The 19,896-nt window shown below is 47.2% G+C and overlaps 1 protein-coding gene across 1 annotated transcript in view; it reads right to left on the bottom strand.

The window, feature by feature from the left end:
• Positions 1 to 378: 378 nt before the first annotated feature.
• LOC120922815 (SLAM family member 8-like) overlaps positions 379 to 19,896 on the bottom strand; it is a 22,760-nt gene continuing 3,242 nt past the window's right edge. Inside the window, 9 exon segments of the mRNA XM_040334818.1 lie at positions 379 to 1,131; positions 3,755 to 3,865; positions 7,148 to 7,356; positions 7,359 to 7,403; positions 7,406 to 7,441; positions 7,560 to 7,641; positions 7,643 to 7,783; positions 7,785 to 7,889; positions 14,569 to 14,681. Coding sequence (XP_040190752.1) covers positions 7,157 to 7,356; positions 7,359 to 7,403; positions 7,406 to 7,441; positions 7,560 to 7,641; positions 7,643 to 7,783; positions 7,785 to 7,889; positions 14,569 to 14,681 — 722 coding nt within the window. The 3' untranslated portion in view covers positions 379 to 1,131; positions 3,755 to 3,865; positions 7,148 to 7,156.

The raw sequence follows: 19,896 nt of genomic DNA, 5'->3' as shown, positions 1-19,896 counted from the left end.
TAAGTCTGTGAGAGAGACTTGTCCGAGAGTGCTACTGGCTTCTAAGTCTGTGAGAGAGACTTGTCCGAGAGTGCTACTGGTTGCTAAGTCTGTGAGAGAGACTTGTATGAGAGTGCTACTGACTGCTAAGTCTGTGAGAGAGACTTGTCCGAGAGTGCTACTGGCTGCTAAGTCTGTGAGAGAGACTTGTCCAGGAGTTCTACTGGCTGCTAAGTCTGTGAGAGAGACTTGTTTGAGAGTGCTACTGACTGCTAAGTCTGTGAGAGAGACTTATCCGAGAGTGCTACTGGCTGCTAAGTCTGTGAGAGAGACTTATTCGAGAGTGCTACTGGCTGCTAAGTCTGTGAGAGAGACTTGTCCGAGAGTGCTACTGGCTGCTAAGTCTGTGAGAGAGACTTGTCCGAGAGTGCTACTGACTGCTAAGTCTGTGAGAGAGACTTATCCGAGAGTGCTACTGACTGCTAAGTTTGTGAGAGAGACTTGTCCAGAAATCATACCGGTTGCTAGGTCTGTTTGAGAGACCTATCCAGGTATCCAAGATCCTCCAAAAGAAAGCTTTTTTTTTTGTCTTTGGATCCAAGGAGTCTGTATATGATCTGCAATTGGTATCTGAATCCTCCCCTAACCCTCTCTCCTACTACTTCTTTCTAGTTCTCCATTAAAGCATTGAAAATATACAAAGTGACTGGCGCCCAAATTCTGTTCTAACTTCCCATTATAGCCATGGACTCAGCCCTGGGATAAATGTAAGCTCGTTCCTTGCCTCTGGAGGTACCTCTTTGCTCCCAGTAGACCCAGGGGGGCGCTACACACATTTCATCTCTTCCTCTGATCCCAGATAAAGGTTTTGATGTTTATCCATCCTTTGCCATTTGCCTTTGTGTTATACAATTGTCTCCACTTTATGTGTTACAATCGTCTCAGGACTAAACGGCATCGTCCTCTCTTCAGTACTGTCCTGGTCTGTATTATGACCAAGGGTCATTTCTCCATTTTGCTGGGCTGTTGTCTCCTCGTCGTCTTGAAGGCCAGTCAACTTATTCTCGGGGGCGTCATTCTCTTCTTCCAGCTGTAGAAATGTCTCCTCAGTATGAATGTTAGTCCTCTGTCTTCCTTTTACTGGGGTGTTACCTGGAAGAAGAGAGAATGAGTATCTTATCATACCAACACCCAGCTCATACTTCCAGGGCAGCCATCGGAAATGTTTATGCCCCTTACACAGGTTTAGGCTTGGGCCCCCCTGAGCCTGACCACCAACATTCCCCAGGGCTTGTCCATGGACCATACCACCAAATCCACACACCGGCCACCTCACCCGTACGCACTCAGCCCCTCCCCCCTAATCCTGTACATATGCCAGCCCCCTCACACCTGTATATATGCCAGCCCCCCCACACCTGTATATATGTCAGCCCCCCACCTGTATATATGCCAGCCCCCCCACACCTGTATATATGTCAGCCCCACTCCCCCACACACCTGTATATATGTCAGCCCCCCACCTGTATATATGCCAGCCTCCCTCACACCTGTATATATGTCAGCCCCCCCCCCCACGCACACACACCTGTATATATGTCAGCCCCCCCCCCACACCTGTGTATATATATATATACACAGTGGAACCTCGGATTGCAAAAAATGCGGTTAACGGGCGTTTCGCAATACGAGCGCTGCATTTGAAACTCGGTTTGCGAGTGTTGTCTCGCAAAACGAGCAGTAATCAGGCCAAAGCAGTGTGCAGTACCGTGTTTGGCCTGAGGTGGGGGGGCAGGAGCCGAGTGGAGCGATCGGAAATGCTTGGAAAGACACGGAAATACTCAGTTTCAGAGCCTTTCCAAGGTTTGCCGAGGTCAGCCGAGGTGTCCTCGCGCCTTTCCGTCCATTTCTCCGGCGACCATCCCCCCCCACCTCTGGCCGCATGCGGTATTGCATGCCATTGAAGTCAATGCGGAACAAATTATTTTAGTTTTCATTGACTTCAATGGGGAAACTCGCTTTGATATGCGAGTACTTTGGATTACAAGCATAGTCCTGGAACGGATCATGCTCGTAATCCAAGATTCCACTGTATTCAGTAAACTATGAACGTCTTCGTAGTTTACTATGTTAGCCTCACACATACACAAATCTGTAAACATACAACCCTCTGGCCACTCCCTGTACACAAACAGCCCCCTCCCTTTCCTTCACAGTCCCTGCTTGTAAAGGAAATCTTCCTACCTAGTCCCAGCTAATTTTCACAAAGCAGACATGTTGCTTACACAGAGGAGCACAGTACAGGCAGCTCACACGAGGGGTGCACATGCACATAGTAGCCAAAGGGTGGCAGTAAAGAGCTTGATGTCTGAGCTTAATATCACAGAGAGCGAGCAGCAAGAAGTTGCAAGATCATTTCTATAGTGCACAACATGGCTCCCCTTCACCCGTCCTGCCTTCTTCTTACCCAGGCAGGCTCCTCGGGCAACGGGGCCTCTTACTGTTGTATGGGCTGTACCCCAACTGATTGGCGGCCCTGGATAATTTTGCAGCATAAGAAACACATTTTATAACCATTTTCTGGTTTTTAGTACTACCCTCAAGCAGCAGAGGATCGTGTCCAATCCCACCAAACTGATATCTATGCATGTCTCGTCTCTTGCCACTCATTCACTGTCCAATCACAGGCTGGGTGCATGGAAGTGACCAACAAAAGCCCCCATTGAAGACAAGTGATTATTTTCAATATGGCTTGATGTCAGGGCGAGGAAGCATTAGGTGTGCTTTTGGTGCTGTATTGACAAGGAACATGTTGACAGAAGGAGACAGAAGAGAAAGGACCTCATCCGTCTCCTGCCACTCCTTCACTTTCCAATCACCACTGGGAATATGGAAGTGACCCAGGGCTCATCCTAGGCAGGTGCGTTGCGTGCAGTGCACCCAGGCGCCACATAGGTGGGTGGCACTGAAGCACCAGAGTGCTCCTCTCCCCCTACCTCCGTGTCGGCTCTCTCCGTCGGTCACCGCCGCCGCCACTGTGTTTCCTGCTCAAGCCCGTCGCCCCTCATTCCTCCTGTCAGAGGAGGAGAGCGAAGCAGCGCCTGTCTCTGTGTGGAAAGAGACCAGCCATGCTGTGACGTCGCTGGGGGGGGGGGGGTGGTCCGTGCCTAATGTGTTCTCTTTGTCCGTGTTAAGGGAGCATCTCTGTGTTTGAGTCACTGCCATAGAAACATTTGTAAAGGGGAGGAGTTGGTAAGATGACCACGCCCATGTGGGGCGCCAGAAATATTTCTGCACCCAGGCGTCTGTGACCCTAGGTTTGGCCCTGAAGTGACCACCAGAATCCACCATTGAAGACAAGTGCCAATTTTCAACATGGTATCTGCCTTGATGTCAGGGTGGGGCACTACTAGGAGCCAATCAGGTGTGCTGCAGTGCTGTGTTGACAAGAAACTTGCTAACAGAATGAGAAAGGAGAGAGAGGACCTCGTCAGTCTTCTGCTACTCCTTCACTGTCCAATTACAGGATGGAAACAGGGAGGTAACCAAGCTGACTGTGCTGTCTGGTAGGGCTGTGTAAATCAAAGGACTGACTGAACAGAAGTATAAATCCTCCTCAAATGTATTCATACTGTGTATTTAGCTGTTAGCCTGAAGTTCATGCTTTGCGAGACCTCAACAGCCATAGGTAATCAGAAAAAAATATTATTCAACTTTGATCTAAAACAAGAGACCCCCCCCCCCCCCCCACAAATCATAAATAACATGGACTCACCTGGGGTTCTGGTAAAAAAGTAGACGCAGATCATCGCGGTGGTAAACATGATAATGAGAGCAGCCGCAATAAGTATCACTATTTTACCGTTGTTAATCCTAAAATCTTGTCCTGCGGAGGTGAGAAGAAGTATTTAGGAAAAAATTCTCTTTTTTACATACCAACCAAATTACTCATAATCATTTTTCTAGTGCACTACTCTAAAAGGAACGTCAAGGACTCCAAATAATATCCAGGAAGCTTTGTATAAAGACCCTGCAAGGAGACAATGGTCACTGGGATGGGTGGTGAGGTTAGTTTCTTCAAGGGTTTCCAAGACACCAACTGGAAAAACGTCTTGTGGTACAGTGGAAATTCTAGCAGTAGTTGGTCATATTCAGCCGAACCAGTTCTGAAACACTGAAGACGTTCGTAGTTTACTGAATACAGTGAAACCTCAGATTACGAGCATAATCCGTTCCAGGAGAATGCTCGTAATCCAAAGTACTCGCATATCAAAGCGAGTTTCCCCATAGAAGTCAATGGAAACGAAAATAATTTGTTCTGCATTGACTTCAATGGCATGCAATACCGCATGTGGCCAGAGGTGGAGGGGGGGGGGGGAGAGCCTCGGAAACACCCGGAAAGGCCCGCTCGGCTGAACTTGGAAAACGTCAGAAAGGCTCGGGAACTGAGTATTTCCAAGGTTTTCCAAGCATTTCAGAATGGCTCCGATCAGCTCCGATCCCCCCTTCAGGCCAAACGCGGTACTACACACCACTTTGGCCTTGAATCCTGCTCGTTTTTGGGAGACAAACTCGCAAACCGAGTCAGATTTTTTTTTTTAAATGCAGCGCTCGTATGCAAAACGCTCGTTAACCCGCGCTACTCTTTCGCAATCCGAGGTTCCACTGTACTTTCTTTGGCTTGGTAGAGCTGTGAAACGTCTTCAATTAGAGAACAAGGCCAGAAATTTGTGTACTACTGTGGACTGCGCTGCACTCTCCCGCAATTATTGGGGGTTTGGATTCCATTTTGGATCCTGTTTCTTTTTATGGCAGTTGCCTCTTCAAAGTGTCTCCTCCTTGCCATTTGGATATTGTGGCGCCCAACACTTTTGCCCCCCCCCTTTTTTTTTTCATTCTCCACTGCATTAGGGACATATTATTCTGTCTGTGACCCTAGTTTTGTCTAGATGTCTTTTTCATCTTCAGAATGCCCTTCTCCTGAAGAAGCATGTGTGAAATGCGTTGAGATACTTGGAACTCTACCACAGCTGTACTGACTGATATCTACAGTACCTTGTTGTAATCTTTTATTGTAGATGTACATGATATACCAATGTAGGGTCTATTCTTAGGTAGATTATCGCATCTTATATAGAATATGCACTCTTTATAGAGTGAAGCTGTGGTTAAGCCCACACAAAACCTTTGGGGTTCTGGGTTCCCCTTAATATTCATACCAGACCGAAAGGGCCTGGTAATGGGGGGGGGGGGGACCAATGCCAATTTTTCAATGACTTTTATCTGTATTGCGGGACCAGAAAAAAAAAACACCGCCATGATCCGCCTCCATGGCAGGTTCCCGTCGAATGACACTACACCCGCCGTGACAGCTCTTTAATAGCTGAGGGCGGGGCCACCCATGACATGCGCGGGTGACCTCGCCCCCTCTGACGCTATTCCAGTGATCTCTAAAGCAGGCCAAACGTGGCCCTTTGCTTGCCTTTATCCAGCCCTTGGGGAACTGTTCTTCACACGGATATGGGGTACTTTTTTTCTCACTGACACCATTACAGATGCAATATTCCTCCTACTGACACCAATGATGGGACACTATTTCTCCCACTGATACCAAAGATGGGGCACTATTCTTCCCACTGATAGCAATGATGGGGCACTATTTCTCTCACTGATACTAATAATGGGTCAATATTTCTCCCACTGACACCAATGACAGGGCACTATTCTCCCACTGACACCAATGATGGGACGCTATTCCTCCCAGTGATACCAATGATGGGACACTATTTCTCCCACTGATACCAATGATGGGACACTATTCCTCCCACTGACACCAATTATGGGGCTATTCCTCCCACTGATACCAATGATGGGACACTATTCCTCCCACTGATACCAATGATGGAACACTATTCCTCCCACTGACACCAATGATGGGGCTATTCCTCCCACTGATACCAATGATGGGGCTATTTCTCTCACTAAAACCAATGATATGGTACTAGTCCTCCACCTATTGGGCAAAGAAGTTATATAACTATTTTTTTTACTTCCACTGACCACCAAGCCTGAGACATAGTTTATTCCCACTAACGTTGGGGTATTTTCTACTTCCACTGCCCACAGTCCGGCCCCCGTAATGTCTGAACGACAGTGAATTGTTTCTTTGTTTAGAAAGTTTGGACACCCCAGATCTACTTAATCAAAAACGAAAAAGAAAACGGTTTTGGCTAAAAATATACTGAGGCCTCGTACACACGGCCGTTTTCCTCAACAGAATCCATCAAGAAACTTGGTGGCAGAGCTTTTTCCCGAGGAAAATGGCCGTGTGTATGTTTTTCGTTGAGAAAACTGTCGAGGAACTCGACGAGAAAAAAAGAGAACAAGTTCTCTTTTTCCTCGTCGGGAGTTTCAATTTCCTCATCGTGTTTCTCGTCGGGCCTGGTTTACGACGAGAACGCGTTCGTGTGTATGCTTAGAAACCCGCTTCATGCTCAGAATAAAGTATGAGACGGGAGTGCACCTTCGGGTAAAAGTATGGTTTTGTAATGGAGATAGCACATTTGTCACGCTGTAACAGTCTGAAAAGCGGGAATCGTCTCCTACCAAACATTACTTAACACGCAGTAAAACATGAGATTAGCAAAAGCAGGCCCCAAATGTTGTGCCAGTGGAATCGAACTTTCCCTTTATAGTGCCGTCGTACGTGTTGTACGTCACCGCGTTTGAGAACAACGAGATTTTGTCTTGATAGTGTGTACGCAAAGAGAGGAAAGCTTGCCAAGATTCTCAGACAAGCCTAACAAGGAACTCGACGAGGAAAACGATGTTTCATTTACGACGAGTTCCCTCGGTCGTGGTACGAGGCCTGAAGCCTCGTACACATGACCGAGGAACTTGACGGGCGAAACACAATCGTTTTCTCATCGAGTTCCTTGTTAGGCTGTCGAGGAACTCGACAAGGCAAGTTTCTCCATTCCCCGTCGAGGAAATAGAGAACTTGCTCTCTTTTTGGCTCGTCGAGTTTCTCAACAGTTTCTTGACGAAAATGTACACACGACCGGTTTCCTTGGCAAAAAAATATCTCCCAGCAAGTTTCTTGCTGGGTTTTGCCGAGAAACTCAGTCGGGTGTTACGAGGCCTTAGACTACAAAACCATCGGGCTTACCTGGTTCAGCTAGCAGATTGTCCATGGGATTACAGATGTACGTTCTTGGCTGACAGGGTTGGTTACAACACAAGTAAAGGAGACCTCTTTATGAGTTGAAGTCAAAGTCATCTTAAGCAGGCGTTTCTCATCATAAAGCCTGTAAGTCTCATTTGATGGACCCTCTTGTCCAGTGTCAACTATCCAGCTATAGGTTACATTATTCCCGTAGTCACGTTGCAGCTGAGAAATATGGCGCAATCTTGGCCTTGTCTTCTGACACAAAGACTTGGACCTCTGGCTTGGCTGCCACTTCTAGGAATGATGAAATGTTGATATATGTAAACTGTGCATTAATGGTATAAGGAATTACTTGTGTTTTGAACTTTATAATACATAATAGTTATGATGTATAAATCTACTGAGCACTTACCATAGACAGTGAGCTGAAATCCAAGAAGTTTCATGTGTCCTTGAGTATCCACCATTTGGCAAGTGAACATCCCATTGTCCCCTCAACTCTAGCCCCAGTATTTCCAAAGTGAAGTTCTGGAAGAGTTTGGCTCTGCCGTGGAAACAAGATTGATAGGTTGTGTCCGAGGAACCCCGGGAAAAAGAGGCCACCAAATGATCTATGGGAGACAAGTGCCTCCAGAAAGACTTCCCTCGGGGTAAATCCTGGAGGAACCAATGGTAACAGAAAGACAGATCCGCCTTGTATTCCTGTAATGTGAGTGAGGCCTTCAGCATCCACAAAGCCTGCCTGTAAAAGAACACATAACACTAAAGCACCCATTACATTTTAAAATTGACCTTTTTAGCAACTTTCACAAGTCTGTATCCATAAAACTCCTGACATATCAAAATATACAGCAAGAATAATCTTTATTCCCAAAAAGCTTGAGCACCTTTAAAAAGTCATCATTTGGGCCTCAGTCTAGTGCCAAGGAAAGAGAGAGAGAGAGAAAATAAGAGGGGAGAGAGAGAGATGGAAAGAAAGGAGGAGAAAGAGAGAGGAAGAGAGGGAAAGAAAGAAGATGTGAGGGAGAGAGGGAAAAAGAGAGGGACAAGAGAGAGAGAGAGAGAAAGAAAGAGAGAAAGAAAGAAAGAAAGAAAGAAAGAAAGAAAGAAAGAAAGAAGATGTGAGGGAGAAAGGAAAAAGGGGAGGGACAAGAGAGAGAGAGAGAGAAAGAAAGAAAGAAAGAAAGAAAGAAAGAAAGAAAGAAAGAAAGAAAGAAAGAAGATGTGAGGGAGAGAGGAAAAAGGGGAGGGACAAGAGAGCGAGAGAGATGCAAATAAAGGAGAAAGAGGGAGAAAGAAAGGAGGTGAGAGAGGGGGGAAGAAAAGAGAGAGGGGGAAAGAAAAGAGAGAGGGAGAGAGAGAGAGAAAAATAAGGAGAGAGAGGGGGAAAGAAAGGAGAGAAAGAGAAAAGGAGAGAGAGGGGGAAAGAAGAGAGAGAAAAGAAGGAGAGAGAGGGGGAAAGTAAGGAGAAGTGAGACAGAGGGAGAGAGGCAAAGAAAGGAGGAGCGAAAGAGAGAGCGAAATGAGGAGTGAAATAGATAGAGGGAAAGGAAGGAGAAGCGAGAGAGACAGAGAGAGGGAAAGAAGGGAGAGAGGGAAAGAAAGGAGGGATGACAGAGAGAGAGGGAAAGTAGGAACAAGAGAGAGGGATAGAGGGAAAGAAAAGAGGGGCAATAGAGAGAGGGAGAGAGGGAAAGAAAGGAAGAGTGAAAGAGAGAGAGGGAAAGGAGGAGGGAGAGAGAGGGAAAGGGGGAAAGAAGGAGGGAGAGAGAGGTAAAGGAGGAGGGGGAGATAGACAGAGAGAGATGGGAAAAAAGAAGTGAAAGAGAGGAGGAGCGAGAGAGGGGGGAAGTAAGGAGAAGCGAGAGAGAGAGAGGGAAAGAGGCAAAGAAAGGAGGAGCAAAAGAGAGAGGGAAAGGGGTAGGGAGGGAAAGAGGGGGAAAGAAAAGAGGAGAGAGAGAGACAGAGAGAGGGAAAGACGGGAGAGGGAGAGAGGGAAAGAAGGGAGGAACGACAGAGAGGGAAAGGAGGAACGAGAGAGAGGGAAAGAAAAGAGGGGCGATAGAGAGAGGGAGAGAGGGAAAGAAAGGATGAGTGAAAGAGAGAGAGGGAAAGGAGGAGGGAGAGGGAGCGAGAAAGAAGGAGGGAGAGAGAGAAAGAGAGGTAAAGAAAGGAGGAATGAGAGAGGCAAAGAAAGGAAGAGAGAGAGAGAGGGAAAGAAAGGAGGAGCGAGAGAGAGAGAGAGAGAGAGGAAAAGAAAGAAGGAGGGAGAGAGAGAGGGAAAGGAGGAGAGAGAGAAGGAAAGGAGTAGGGAGAGAAAGGGAAACGAAGGAGGAGAGAGAGAGAGGGAAAGGAGGAGGGAGAGAGAGGGAAAGAAAAAAGAGGAGAGAGCGAGAGAGAGGGAAAGAAAGGAGGAGGCAGAGAGAGAGGGGAAAAGGAGGAGAGAGAAAGGAAGGAGGAGAGAGAAAGAAAGGAGGGGGGAGAGAGAGAGAGGGATAGGAGGAGGGAGAGAGAGGGATAGGAGGAGGGAGGGAGAGAGAGGGATAGGAGGAGGGAGGGAGAGAGAGGGATAGGAGGAGGGAGAGAGAGAGAGAGAGAGGAGGAGGGAGAGAGAGAGAGAGAGGGGGAGAGAGAGAGAGAGAGAGGGGGAGAGAGAGAGAGAGAGAGAGAGAGAGAGAGAGAGAGAGAGGGAGAGAGAGAGAGAGAAGGAGGGAGAGAGAGAGAGAGAAAGGAGGAGGGAGAGAGAGAGAGAGAGAGAAAGGAGGAGAGAGAAAGAGAGAAAGGAGGAGGGAGAGAGAGAGAAAGGAGGAGAGAGAAAGAGAGAAAGGAGGAGAGAGAGAGAGAGAAAGGAGGAGAGAGAGAGAGAGAAAGGAGGTGAGAAAGAGAGGGGGAAAGGAGGAGGGAGAGAGAGGGGGAAAGGAGGAGGGAGAGAGAGGGAAAGGAGGAGGGAGAGGGAAAGAAAGGAGGAGTGAGAGGAATCACAATTGTGGTCCTTTGTGATGAGGTCTCATTATCTTGTGCATTAACATGTTCTGGTAACGTATTCCACTTCCTATGAGCTTCCAATTCACCACCACAGACTATTAATGTCACCACAGGAGGTGCTTTGCTGTGCCTTGCAGTACCATCATATATTACCGCAATGCATAAGTCTAAACGGCCCTTATAATACATTGGACAGCATTGTTAAAGAGGAAGAAGAGCCAAACATCCCGAGTACATATATACAGTTGTATTCAAAATCATTCAACCCCCACTGAAATTGATTGTTTTGCCCAGTGTGACATTGATTTTGATCATCCTGTCATCCTGCTTACAATTAAATCAAAGAGGCACGTGTAGGTCAGACAAATATAACATAACATTTATATTGAAATAACCACAAATGTCTTTTCTGTGCTCACATCATTATCAGTTTTATTCAACCCCCAATTGACATTCAATCTTAGTACTTAGTACAACATCCTTTTACAGTTTTATAACAGCTTTTATAAACGTGAAGCATAGCTTGACACAAGTGTCTTGCAGCGTTCTACGGGTATCTTGGCCCATTCGTCATTGGCAAAAGCCTCCAGTTCAGTCACATTCTTAGGCTTGCGCACTGCAACTGCTTTCTTGAAGTCCCACCAGAGGTTCTCAATCGGATTTAAGTCTGGTGACTGCGATGGCCAATCCAAAATGTTCCAGCCTTTAATCTGCAACCATGCTCTAGTGGACTTGGAGGTATGCTTGGGATCATTGTCCTGTTGAAAAGGTCAACGTCTCCCAAGCCTCAGGTTTGTGACCGACTGCATCACATTGTTATCCACTATCTCCTGGTACTGAAGAGAATTCATGGTACCTTGCACACGCTGAAGCTTCCCTGTACCTGCAGAAGCAAAACAGCCCCAAAGCATGATTGACCCCCCGCCATGCTTCACAGTAGGCCAAGGTGTCTTTTCATCATAGGCCCTTGTTCTTCCTCCCTCCAAACATAGCGTTTGATCCATGGGCCCAAACAGTTCTAATTTTGTTTCATTAGTCCACAGAACACAATCCCAAAACTTGTGTGGTTTGTCCACATATTTTTGCATACTGCAGTCGACTCTTCTATTCTTTGGATACAGCAAGGGGGTGCGCCTGGGAGTTCTGGCATGGAGGCCTTCATTACGCAGTGTGCGCCGTATTGTCTGAGCAGAAACTTCAGTACCCACATCTGACAAATCTTTTCTCAGTTCCTCAGCAGTCACAAGGGGGACTTTTCTCCACTCTACGCTTCAGGTAGCGCACAGCAGTCGAAGTCAGCATCTTCTTTCTGCCACGACCAGGTAGCGTTTCAACAGTGCCCTTTGCCTTGAATTTGCGAATGATGCTTCCTATGGTGTCTCTTGGTATGTTTTAACATCTTTGCAATCTTCTTATAGCCATTGCCCTTCCTGTGAAGAGTAATCACCTCTTCTCTTCCTTGACCATTCTCTTGACTTCACCGTGTTTGTAACCACACCAGTAAATGTCTAGAAGGAGCTGAGTATCACAGTCATTTTAAAGCTGCCTAATTAATGCTTATTAGGCTTTATTGCTGCTCCCTGACATCCACAGGTGTTTTCAATACTGATTGAAAACACTTCAATGAACCTCTGTTCTTCAGAGTGGTAGTCTTTAAGGGGTTGAATAATTGTGTAAATGAAGAATTCACAAAATAAACATTTACTACTGTATTACAAAACCAATTGATGTCATTTTAGTTGCATATGGTTCTTTAAGAAGTCCTTGTAGGATTTCATTCTGAATACAATTACAAATGTACACTAAATTCACCTAAAACCCTTTACAGCATTGGGGGGTTGGAATAATTTTGAACACAACTGTATATATATAGATATATAACATTAAGCACATTATTTCCAATAATCTGGTAAACTCAGTATAAATAAAAAAGCAGTAAGTATATACACCCTGTAAAGCAGGACATCCCCGGCTCGTACCTGTGAGGGGCAGCAGTAGAAGGGTCAGGAGGACCCGGCTCATTTCTCCACACCATACTCATTATTCTGGACGGGTGGCCGGTGGATGCAGGGGTCTGTTCTGACTCCTCTGCGGTCTGAAATCCCCTCTGATCACAAAGAGAAATTTGTACACAGAGAATCCAAACTTCCCCCAATCTGCCACTCTCATGACCAATGGGGACATTTCTTCTGGAAAGGGGAACTCCATTTGTGGTCGGTGTGATGCAAGTTCTCCCGAGCTCTGACATGTCTGCGCCGAAATTCTTCACTTCTCCAACTTCCACGCTGTGATATTTTCTGTGGCTTAAAGAGACACCGTAAGTAAAATGTTATACTGACACAATGACGTAAAGGAAGACGTTGCGTTGAGGCGCGTAGCCAAATTATTTTGATTGGGATGGCGGCGCACCTCAATGCAAACACCATCATTTCTCAACACCGCTCAATACAATTGTTGCACTTCGACTTGACATGTGAAGTTGGTTTCATTCCAAATTGAAATTTGGACGATTTTCCGATCTACAATAGTAACCCGATGTAAACGAATCCGAAATAACGGGAAAAAAAACGTACGCAATTCGAATTAGAATCAAATAGAATCGTTTTTGAATCAATTTTTGAAAAGTTTTCGAATTTTAATCTTTCTCGAATTCGATCAGTTTTCAATTTGTTTTCCAATTTCCAAAAAGAGAATAAAATAGAATAGAAAATAAAGGAATGGGGCTGTCTCCATTTTGAGAAATTGTCCCTGATTTCAAGAGATTGTCTCTGATTACGAGGGATTGTCTCTGACTTTCCAGGGACTGTCTCCAATTTTGAGGGGACTGTCCCTGATTTTGAGTGACTGTCTCTGATTACGAGAGACTGTCTCTGATTACGAGGGATTGCCTCTGACTTTCCAGGGACTGTCTCCAATTTTGAGGGACTGTCCCTGAATTTGAGGACTGTCTCTGATTACAAGGGACTGTCTCTGATTACGAGGGACTGTCCTGATTTTGAGGGACTGTCTCTCATTACGAGGGGCTGTCCCTGATTTTGAGGGACTGTCTCTGATTACGAGGGACTGTCTCTGATTACTAGGGGCTGTCTCTAATTATGAGGGACTGTGGTCCTGATTTCGAGGGACTGTCTCTGATTACAAGGGACTGTCTCTGATTATGAGGGACTGTCTCTGATTATGAGGGACTGTGTCTATTTCGAGGAGACCCTGTCTCTGATTTCAAGAGATTGTCTATGATTACGAGGGATTGTCTCTGACTTTCCAGGGGACTGTCCCTGATTTCGAGGGACTGTCTCTGATTACGAGGGACTGTCTCTGATTATGAAGGACTGTCTCTGATTATGAGGGACTGTCCCTGATTACGAGGGACTGTCCCTGATTACGAGGGACTGTCCCTGATTTCGAGGGACTGTCTCTGATTTCGAGGGACTGTCCCTGATTTTGAGGGACTGTCTCTGATTTCCTGGGACTGTCTCTGATTACGTGGGATTGTCCTAGATTTTGAGGGACTCTCTTTTATTACGAGGGATGATCCCTGATTTCTAGGGACTGTCTGATTATGAGAGACTGTCCCTCATTTCAAGGGATTGCCCCTGATTTTGATGGACTGTCTATGATAATGACAGACTGTCCCTCATATCAATGGACAGTCCCTGATTTCGAGGGACTGTCCCTGATTTTCAGGGATAGTCACTGATTTAGAGGGACTGTCTCTGAATTATGAGGGACTGTCTCTGATTTCAAGGGGCAGCCTGCAATTTTGAGAAATTGTCCCTGATTTCGAGGGAATGTCCCTGATTTCAAGAGATTGTCTTCCGATTACAAGGGACCGTCTTAGATTTTCCAGGAACTGTCTCCAATTTTGAGGGACTGTCTCTGATTTTGAGGGGACTGTCTCTGATTTTGAGGTGGAAGGTGGGAGGTGGAAGGTGAAAGGTGGGAGGTGGGAGGTGGGAGGTGGGAGGTGGAAGGTGGAAGGTGGGAGGTTAGAGGTGGAAGGTGGGAGGTGGGAGGTGGAAGGTGAAAGGTGGGAGGTGAAAGGTGGAAGGTGAAAGGTGGGAGGTGAAAGGTGGAAGGTGAAAGGTGGGAGGTGAAAGGTGAAAGGTGAAAGGTGGAAGGTGAAAGGTGAAAGGTGTGCTGAAATGCGTAGAGTGAGTCTGATTCCCAGAGTCCCTCTTTCAGTGGGGGGTTGATTTACTAGAACTGGAAATTGCAACATCTGGTGCAGCTGTGCATGGGAGCCAATCAGCTCCTACCTTCAGCTTCTTCAATGAAGCTTCGACAATAAAACCTGGAAGCTGATTGGCTGCCATACACGGCTGCACCAGATCTCGCACTCTCCGGTTTTAGTAAATCAGGTCCCATTGTGTCCAAGCAAAAGCTCCTTCAAGACAAATCTACTATCCTTACGTGTGTGGCCCCCCTGTGTGACTTACCTGGGGCTCCTCAGAGTGCAGGAGAACTTGGTTGTGATCCGTCACCTCCAGCCCCGGTCTGTGAATGTGACCCGATACAGATGATTCCCATGGAATTTCCTCAGAGCCGGGATCTGATCACAAGTCATGTGACTGCCGGGAAATCCAAGGGAGTTTTTCGAGGGTTCTCCTTCCATGGCCTCACAGAAGGGCCATCAAAAAAACAAACAAAGACGTGATTGGTCATCATGGAGACACGACCAGATGGGATTTTTTTTTTTCTTAAATCATGAGATGCAGAAATATTAAATGTCAGCAGATTAAGAAAAGTGAAGTGCTGAACTTCCTCCTCCCGTCCCTCCCGTCCCCTCACGTCCCTCCCGTCCCTCCCGCCTCCGGAGTCAATCATTACACAGAAGGTTTATATGTAGAAAGTGTTTTATCCTCTTAACTCTTTCACTGCTGCACACTTTTTTTTAACCTCTTCCCATCTGGGCCAATTCTTAAATTTTTTATTTATTTTTTGCTGCAACATCACACCAAACATTATACAGTAAAACCTCGGATGGCGAGCAGAATTCCTTCCCCGAAGCATCCTTGTAATCCAAAGCACTTGTATATCAAAGCGAATTTCCCCATTAGAAATAATGGAAACTCAAATGATTCGTTCCACAACCATTTATTCATAGGTCCTTCAGTTTATAGTCCATATAACAAGATTATAGCGATGTGATTGGTTGTGTAACCATAAAATGTCCAATCCACAAATGGAAGCCTCCACAAGGGGATCGAAGGCAAAATAGTATAAAAGAGAAGAGAGGTGCCTCTTATGCCCCGTACACACGATCAGTTTTCCCGTTGGAAAAAGTCCAATGAGAGCTTTTGGTCGGGAATCTCGACCGTGTGTATCAGTGGCGGTTCGTCCATAGAGGGCGCTGGAGCGCCGCCCCCTCTGGTTCCGCACCGCCACTGACTAATAACATAGATTCATTGCATGAATGTATGTTATTGTCGCCGCTGCCGCTGGTCTATTCAGATGGCCAGACCTTGAGCGCCAGCCACCTGAATAACGGCAGCTGGTTGGCTGTACGGAAGTGCCTATCAGAGCCAGCGGCTCTGATAGGCTTTTCGAGTACAGCCCTCGGGCTGTAGTCGGCTTCCAAAAGCTTATCCTCGGGACGTACCGGCGGTGCGTTCCTTGGATAAGACTGACAGGCGTCTCAGCCAATCAGGTTCACCGGTTCTGGCTATCGGTAACCTGATTGGCTGAAGCATCATAGAGGGCGGGAGAAGACATCGAGGGACATGGATGGCTGACTCCAGTAAAGGTAAGTGCCCGGCGGGGGGGGGGGGGAGGGGCATTTTACAGGGCACAGCGGCGACGAAGGGCACAGTGACATCAATGGGAACAGTGCCGACAATGGGCACAGTGGGGACAATTGGCAAAGCAGCATGAATGGGCAGAGTGGCGACAATGTGGCACAGTGGGGACAATGGGCACAGTGGGGACAATTGGCACAGCGGCATGAATGGGCACAGTGGCGACAATTTGGCACAGTGGCGACAATTAAAGGGCACAGTGGCATCAATGGGCACAGTGGAAACAATTAAAGGCACAGTGGCGACAATTGATGGCACAGTGGCTGTGTTTGATGGCAAGGCACAGTAGCTGCGTTTTAATGGCATGGCACAGAGGCCTGCGTTTTGATTGCATGGCACTGTGGCTGCGTTTGATGGCATAACACAGTGGCTGCGTTTGATGGCATAACACAGTGGCTGCGTTTGATGGGCAAGGCACAGTGGTGCGAATTGATGGCACAGCACAGTGGCTGCGTTTGATGGCATGGCACAGTGGTGTGAATTGATGGCACAGTGGCTGCGTTTGATGGCATGGCACAGTGGCTGCATTTGATGGCATGGCACAGTGGCTGCATTTGATGGCATGGCACAGTGGTGTGAATTGATGGCACAGTGGCTGCGTTTGCTATCATAGGACAGTGACTGCTTTTGATGGCATGGCACAGTGGTGCGAATTGATGGCACAGTGGCTGAGTTTGATGGCATGGCACACTGGTGACAATTGATGGCACAGTGGCTGCATTTGATGGGCACAGTGAGGCTGCAATTTTTTTCTTTTTCGTTCCCCCCCCCCCTAAAATTTTGAGCATCAGCCGCCACTGGTGTGTATGCTCCATCAAACTTTTTCCAACGGAAAAACTGCTGGAAAAAGATAGAAGCAGGATCTCTTTTTTCCCCATCAGGAAAAAAACTGATCGGAATTTCTGATCGTGTGTACAAATCCTGATGCGAAAAATTCCTACGCATGCTCAGAAACAATTCAACGCATGCACAGAAGCATAGAACTTAATTTTCTCGGCTTGTCTTAGGCCCCATACACACGAGAGGATTTATCCGCAGATACGGTCCAGCGGACCGTATCCGCGGATAAATCCTCTCGAGGATTTCAGAAGATTTCTATGCGATGGCGTGTACACACCATCGCATTGAAATCCGCGCTGAAATCCTCTGCCGATGACGTGTCGCGCCGTCGCCGCTATTATGACGCGGCGACGGGCGCGACGCTGTCATATAAGGAATTCCACGCATGCGTCAAATCATTACGACGCGTGCGGGGAATCCCTTTGGACGGATGGATCCGGTAAGTCTGTACAGACGAGCGGATCCATCCGTTGGAATGGATTCCAGCAGATGGATTTGTTGAGCATGTCAGCAAATATCCATCTGCTGGAAATCCATCCCAGGGGAGATATATCCGCGGATAAATATCCGACGGAGTGTACACACCATAGGATCTATCCGCTGAAACCCATTTGCTGGGATTTATCTGCGGATAGATTCTATGGTGTGTATGGGGCCCTTAGTCTTTTACGTCACCCGCCGGTTCTTGGCAGTCAAAACGTTCACCGAACTCTTGTGTGACCGCGTGTATGCAAGGCAGGCTTGAGAGGAATTCCGTCGGAAAAACAATCCAACTTTTTCCGACGGGAATTACCGCTTGTGTGTACGGGGCATAAGTGTAGCAATAAGTTGCTAGATTGTTATACTTCATATATGTAACCACATTGCTACACTTTGAGGCTCCTCTCTTCTCTTTTATACTCAGTTGTGACATGACGCTGCTCTTATATCAAGACATCGCTTGTATATCAAGTCAAAATTTATGAATACATTTTGCTTGTTTTGCAAAACGCTCTCAAACCAAGTTACTCTCCATACATATATATATATATTAAATTGTTGTTGTAGAGACCCTATAGAATAAAATTGGTGGGATGTCGCAATTTTTTATGTCACACGGTATTTGCGCAGTGGCTGTTCAAATATTTTGAGGGGGAAAAAATAGTTTCATGAATTAAAAAAAAATATAATAAAAAAGTAAAGTTAGCCCAATTTTTTTGGCATAATGTGAAAGATGATGTTATGTCGAGTAAATTAGATTGCCTAACACGTCACGCTTTAAATTGCGTCTGCCCGTGGAATGGTGGAAAACTGCGGTGCCTAACAGCTTCACGCAAAATCACGCACATGTACGTGATTTTCGTTTGAAGCGGTCGTACCAGTATTCCAAAACATCGATTTTGGCGTTTTGAATACTTTGAAGTGCAGAGGACGGGTTTGGGGTCTTTTAGACTCGTGGATCCCTCCATAAAGAGGACCTGTCACCGACTATCACTGTCACAAGGGATGTTATATTATCCTTGTGACAGCAATAAAAGTGATTCGATTTTTTAAAGGGACAGAGCATCAAAGAAAACGCACACGTAAGTTGCAACCCGCAAATGTAAACAATGTTCAAATCACACATGTGAGGTATCACTGCGATCGTAGAGTGAGAGCAATAATTTTAGCAGTAGACTTCCTCTGGAACTCTAAACTGGTAACTGTTAAAAAAATGTAAATGCCACCTATGGAGATTTGTAAGTATTCACCTAAGGCCGTGTACACACGGGCAAACATGTACGATGAAATCGGTCCGTCGGACCGTATTCACCGACATGTCTGCCCGAGGATTTCTGTACGATGGCTGTACTAACCATCGTACAGAAATCCGCGCGTTAAACAATACGCGGGGCGTGTCCGCGGTGTCGCTGCGACGATGAACGCGGGTGTCGCCGCGACAATGACGCAGCGACATGGGTGGGCCTGCCCAGTTAAATGCTTCCACGCATGCGTCAAAGTCATTCGACGCATGCGAGGGATGGCGGGGCGCTCGGACATGTACGGTAGGTCTGTACAGGACGACCGAACATGTCCCGAGCGGGCAGGATTCCAGCGGACTGTTTTAAAACAAGTCCAGGAATATTTGTCAGCTGGGAAAAGGCCCGGCGGGCAAATGTTTGCTGGAATCCTGCACGCTCGGGGCCTACACACGACCGAACATTGTCTGCTGAAACTGGCCCGCAGACCAGTTTCAGCAGACATGATTTGGTCGTGTGTACAGGGCCCTAAGAGGGACAGGTGAGCCAGGACAAATGATGGGGGGGGTGTCAGCACCTAGGAGGGATAAGTGAGCCTAGGACACATGGCAAATGTGCTGGGCACCTAGTAGACAGGTGAGCTGAGGCACATGGTGGGGAGTGTGTTAGGTATCTTAGAGGGACAGGTGAGCCATGACACATGGTGGGAGTGTTGGGCACCTACAGTAGGTGGGACAGGTGAGCCTGGGACATATGATGGGGTAGTGTTGGGCATCTAGGAGGCACAGGTGAGCCTGGGACATATGATGGGGTAGTGTTGGGCATCTAGGAGGCACATGTGAGCCTGGGACATATGATGGGGGAGTGTTGGGCATCTAGGAGGGAAAGGGGAGCCTGGGACATATGATGGGGTAGTGTTGGGCATCTAGGAGGGACAGGTGAGCCTGGGACACATGACAGGGGGTGTTGGGCATCTAGAAGGGACAGGTGAGCCCAGGACACATGGTGAGGGTGTTGGGCACCTAGGAGGGCCAGGTGAGCCTGGGACATACGATGGAGGATTGTTGGGCACCTAGGAAGGACAGGTAAGCCCAGACACATGTGAGGGTGTCGGGCACCTAGGAGGGCCAGGTGAGCCTGGGACATATGATGGAGGATTGTTGGGCACCTTGGAGGGACAGGTGATCGTGGAACATATGATGGTGGAGTGTTGGGCACCTTAGAGGGACAGGGGACCACAGGGCACATGACAGAGGGTGTGGTGGTGGCACCAAAGCAGAACAGGTGAGTCTGGGACAGATAGCAGGGAATGGGGGGTCAGGCACGGATGGCATATTACTATACACGTGAAAAGCTGCCAAAGTTTGGTTACAGTTACAGGTCACTGTTGCTGTGTAAGCAACTTATTGAC

The sequence above is a fragment of the Rana temporaria genome, unplaced genomic scaffold, assembly GCF_905171775.1.
Source record: "Rana temporaria unplaced genomic scaffold, aRanTem1.1, whole genome shotgun sequence".
In the NCBI taxonomy this organism is placed as follows: Eukaryota; Metazoa; Chordata; class Amphibia; order Anura; family Ranidae; genus Rana; species Rana temporaria.
This window is presented reverse-complemented; position numbering and strand designations above follow the sequence as displayed.